This window comes from Elephantulus edwardii, unplaced genomic scaffold, assembly GCF_000299155.1.
Source record: "Elephantulus edwardii isolate Elephantulus edwardi_28Jun2011 unplaced genomic scaffold, EleEdw1.0 scaffold00014, whole genome shotgun sequence".
Classification (NCBI taxonomy): domain Eukaryota; kingdom Metazoa; phylum Chordata; class Mammalia; order Macroscelidea; family Macroscelididae; genus Elephantulus; species Elephantulus edwardii.
Window position 1 is genome coordinate 13054062 of NW_006399764.1, and position 5527 is coordinate 13059588.

Here is a 5527-nt window from a genome sequence, read left to right on the forward strand (position 1 = left end):
ATCTCCTCCTGTACCAGTCAGATCTGATTTGACAGTACACACACACAAAATAAAATAAAATTTAAAAAATTTTTAAAAAATCTTATAAATGAGCAAAATCTTTATAATAATCCCACTTTTAATATTTTCCACTAAGGGCTCAAAGGTATATACAAAGGTCCTCTGTGCAGTTTTGTAAAAGTAAAGTTTGTCAGGCTGAGCTTAGGAGGTTGGGTGGGAATGCCCATGCATGTAGGGTTTGGATTAAGGATTGGTGAGTCAACGGGAGAATTCTCAGCTTTCATTAGGGATCCAGTGCATAGTTCCTAGCCAATATACATACCTCATGTTAGGCTGCCACCTGGCTGTCGGGGAAGGCTTGTGTGTTGCTGTGATGCTGAACGTATCTCTAGAGAGCTTCTGAGTTCGAAGTAGGAAAAAAAGGCCTGGTGATCTTCTGAAAATCTTGTGGGTCCAAATTGTCCAGTCACATTGTGATAACTGGAGGCAGATGCCACGGCATCTAACAACAGCAGAAGGTGAGGATAGAAACAGAAAAGTAGAACAAGAAGTAAAAAAAAAGAAACAGAAAAGTGTTAGCTTAGAGGAACAGCATCTGCAGAGCTACAGAAATGGGGTGCAGTCTGATGTATTTGAGGAGCGCGGTGAAACCTGTGAAAGTTGGAGCCTGTGTAAGATGTCAGAAAAGGAGAACTTCAAATATTTTCCACTAAAATGAGTGATGAAAAGTGGTAAGGCTGCATCCTATTTAAGGCAAAAAACCAAGAAAACAAACCAAAAAACCCTACAAGAATAGGAAAAAGCCAAGCGGTTCAATTCCAATTCTCACAGGTTTCACCATGTAAGACAGTGTGACTTTTTGCACAGAAGATATACTGAGAATTGGAAAGGGAATGGGGCTGGAAGGGAAAGGGTCAATGGCAGATCACAATTATGCTGCCTATTTTTTAAAATCACAATAAATGTATCCTTTGAGTGAAAAACCTATTCTGGAGGCTGGCAGGTGTATTACATAGATAAGGAATCTAATCCTGGATAGAGCAAATTCAAACCAAGGGAAGTGGGGAATCATCCTTGGGTTTCACTGTTCTTTGAAATAATAAAATAAGGAAGAGTAAGGAGTCATGTTACTTTGATGTCAGATGAAATCATCTCTATGTAGACTGCATTGGTCTATGTTCATGAGCTGGTTAGCTTTAAAGAGCTTGCTCTTTTTTTTTTTTTTTTGCAAAGCCAGCTGTTTGCAGAACTATTTCAGTCACACGGTTTGTTTTCTCTGCAAAAAAGTTTAGGTTTTTAGCTAGGTTGGTTGCAGAACAGAATTTTGTACATTCATTCCTGTCTGTTTGCATAATAAAAAACTCCAAATTTCTCACTACTGCCACACTTCGTTACCTGTCGACACACGTCTCGGCCATTGCGTGTTGGTACGCCTGCTTGCCTCGTCATAAGCTTCTCTTATGGTTCTCTGTTTATCCATCACAATCAAAACCTTTTGCCTACTTCTGCTGCTACCTCCTCCTCTCAACAGAAGCCTGTGCCCTACCTCTTCTCACCACCAATCTCCTTGATAAAAAAAATCAAGACTGTGCAATGTAGTTGCCACAGTTCACACACACTGAAAAGGTAATCTCTAGGGTTTTAGAAGTAAATCACCAGACCTTTCTTCCTAGTCTGTCTTAGTATGTATATTCCATGAAGTATGTTCAGCATTGTCCTGCCTAACAAAACTCAAACTCATGGGCATAAAGTGAGAACCAGCCATCTCGTATTGGCCTCTCGTGCTGTTTCAAGACTGTAAATTGTGCAGGAGGAGGTTGTCCATCTTTCTAAACAGAGATAGCATGGCCTTTGATTTAGCTGTGCAACATCTTATGGACTAAACCAACAAATATTTCTGTAACAGAAACACTTATACATGATGGTTTAACAAACAGATGGTTAGCTATCACATTTTAAGAAGTTCAAAAGAAAGAAATCCACATCACAATAGAGTCAGAACCAACTCATAGCTGACTGCCTATCAGATTTTCAGAGGTCATAGTCACCATGAATGACCGTCCTGGCAGTACCTAACAGTAATCACATGAGAGGAGATTGTCTTTTTCCTTCAAAGGAACTGATGGATTCAAACTGGCTGCCTTTAGGTTAACAGTGCAACTCCTTACCCCCTAGGACAACACAGCGCTTCCTATGGATACACTGTTGTTGTTGTGTACCATTGAGTTGGAACCAACCCATTGCTGACCCTCCAGCAGGTTTTCAGACCCAGATAATCACACAGGAGGGGATTGCCGATCCTTGTCCCACAGAGCAGCTGGTAGACTCGAACCACTTGCCTTTGGGATTGCAGCATAGCTCCTTGCCACAGTAATGTTAACTCAAGTTAACTCAAAGTCACTTAACATTTTTGAGTCTCAAATTGATCATTTGTGAAATGAAAAGACTGGACTAAATCCGGGCTTCTGCATGTGCTCTGTAGCCCTGAGACCCCTCTGAAGGCCTGCAGGAGATGTGTAGTCCGGTAGGCAGTGCCCCAAGCACCCATCCTCTTTCAACCAGAGATGTTTATTTTCTATCTTTCTATTTAGACTTCTGTTTGAATAAAAGAATTTTGCTTTTAAAAAATAATGACGTAAACCTTAGTTTCCTTTAGCTCAAGATTCTTTTACAAAGAATAATTACAACAATAATACAAGATAGTTTTACAAAGATCTGGACCTCTAGTATTCTGATTTCAAAATAACGATGAAGTTTCTTTAAGTATCAAGGTTAAGATCAACTCATGTGCAACAGGGAATGAATAAAAATGTAAAGGAGAGAGAAAGATCAATTCGTGATTATGAGAACAAAGCCAGGGGGGCTCTCTAGGTCTTCTGACAGTAGGGAAGGGCGTGGTCATCTCCTGGAGTTAATGGGAAGGAGATGTTCAAATGCTCATAATGATTACAGACTTTCTTCGATCCTACTTGTACTGTGCCTCTCATGGCCATCAAGTCCATTCTCACAGGAACCCTCCACTGGGTTTAGTTATAATGTGAGGAGACTGTCTTTCTCCTGAGGAACAGCTGGTAGATGTGAACGCCCAGAGATCTTTAGCGTTTTCTCTCTCCCACTGCCCTTGAGGTGATAACTAACTCATAGCTGACCCTCCCTGGGCTTTCAGAGCCTGGAACTCATGCAGGAGGAAATTGCTCATATTTCTCTTGAAGAGGTGGATTCAACCCACCAGAAACCCTCAGCCTTTTGGTCAGTAACCCATCACTCTCCATTCTGTCACCACTTCCCCCTTAAATTTTGTTCTTGGGGAAGAAAATTCTGAAGCCAGACACCAAGTTCAAGTGCATGATCCCACAATACTACTTCAGTTATTGAGAATGGTTCGTCAATGTTCATTATAAAATACTGAACATCTTACAAATTTGAGATAGAAAAAAAAATTGGGATAGTAGCTTTTTGGTTAAAATTTAAATCTGTTCCCCGCACCGACCTCGCGCCACGGCGGCCGGCCCGGGGCGGGGGACTTGGGGCCCACCCTGCGCCGGACGCGGGCCGGGGTGACGGGGCAGGATCGGGGAGGAGCTCGAGCCGCTCAGCCCGGCTGCCCTGCCCGTGTCACCCGGACGACCTCGCACACAGCCCCGGGCTGTGTACTCCGCCCTGAGGGCGGGGCCTCTAGGGGTGTTGGGGAGCCGGGGCCCGCACCGCGGGCTGGGGGTTCGTGGGGGGTGCAGGAGTCTCCCAGGACCTGGTGGGTGTTTTGGTGTCCACGGAAATCATTAAAGATCCGCTGCGAGGGATCATCGATGGGAGGTTATTGTGTACAATCGAGTCAGAGCCGACCCCCAGCTGGCCGGTTTTCAGAGACAGTTAAGCACACGGGAGCAGTTTGTCCCCCTTCTCCCGCGGAGCAGCTGGTGGATTCGAACTGCGTGCCTTGAGGATTGCAGTGCCGCTTCTTAGCACTAGGCCCCAGAGCTATAGGCGGTGCAGGTGCGATTATTTCCATGAGGGTTCTCACCCTCTCAGTATGTTGCATCTTCATTCGTGTTGACTGACGAAAAGGACACAAAAAAGAAATCAGGAAAAGCTTCCGGAAATCTGCGGTCGGTGGTGCCAAGGGCAGAAGCGCAGAAGAATTAAACAGCCACCACGTCGAGCAAAAAGGCCAAGACCAAGACCACCAAGAAGCGCCCTCAGCGCGCAACATCCAACGTGTTTGCCATGTTTGATCAGTCCCAGATTCAGGAGTTCAAAGAGGCCTTCAACATGATTGACCAGAACAGAGATGGCTTCATTGACAAGGAAGACTTGCATAATATGCTGGCCTCTCTAGGGAAGAACCCGACGGATGCGTACCTGGAAGCCATGATGAATGAGGCTCCAGGGCCCATCAACTTCACCATGCTCCTCACGATGTTTGGGGAGAAGCTCAATGGGACAGATCCAGAGGATGTCATCAGAAATGCTTTTGCCTGCTTTGATGAAGAAGCAACGGGCACCATTCAGGAAGACTATCTGAGAGAGCTGCTGACCACCATGGGGGACCGCTTTACGGACGAGGAAGTGGACGAGCTCTACAGAGAAGCTCCGATCGACAAAAAGGGGAATTTCAATTACATCGAGTTCACACACATCCTGAAACATGGAGCAAAAGACAAGGATGACTGAACAAACTTTAGCTGAAACCCTCTAATTACCTTGAGTTTATTCCCAAGACACTTTCTCCCCTCTCCCCCTTAGAACCTGTGCATGCACATAGCTTCACAGTTTTGCCTCTTATCCTCTCCCTTGGATGTATTTATTCCAGGCCTTTCTGCCACTTGCATCAGTATAATCAGGATGGGAATGGGGATGAGGATGTAAATTATATTGAAAAACAGATGATGAATAAAAATCAACAAATGTGAAATCCCAGGAAAATATATCCGTATTTCTGGTTTTGCTGGATTTTTACATTTTTATATAATAAAAATACTATTTTGAAGTAAAAAAAAATTAAATATGTTTAATAAATATATTTTACTTCCCAAAGTATAATATACTCAACAGTATTCTGCAACAGCTGAGGACAGTGGAAAGAGAAAAGAAAAGGTTGGCTTTTCTATCTATAACATTTGCCTGCCTAAGGCATTTTAGGTTTTCATTTTAAAGATTTCCTAGGAAACCCCAACTTAGAAGGAAGTGTAGCTTTTGGTTTACTGTTTATTTGGCTAACATGCTCCACCCTGCAATGATCTTAGTGACTAATGGGACTGGCACCAGTTCTCATTTACCAGATGTGAATTCAACTTACCAGCTTTTCTTTGTGCTTTCTGGTAACTTAACAGTCTTAAAAACAGATTCAAGAACTCAAAATACACAAGAACCAACAACAGTATAGTCACTCTTTAATTTTCACACTAGCCTGGCATCCTGGCCTCGCTTAAGAGTCACACTTGGTTATGTTCCCTGGTTAGAGCGTCCTGCCCTGCAACCCCAGTGACTCAGAGACAGCTGCAGAGAACAGGAAACCCTGAGATTCATG

General features: G+C 43.7%; 1 protein-coding gene across 1 annotated transcript in view; it reads left to right on the forward strand.

Annotated features, from left to right (window-relative positions):
• The window catches only part of LOC102848327 (serine/arginine repetitive matrix protein 2-like), a 32007-nt gene extending 27336 nt beyond the window's left edge, over nt 1-4671 (forward strand). The window contains exons 4-5 of the mRNA XM_006881347.1: nt 3432-3650; nt 4148-4671. Of these exons, the coding sequence (XP_006881409.1) occupies nt 3432-3650; nt 4148-4671 (743 nt within the window). The remainder of the gene's footprint in view (nt 1-3431; nt 3651-4147) is intronic.
• The last annotated feature ends 856 nt before the right edge of the window (nt 4672-5527 follow it).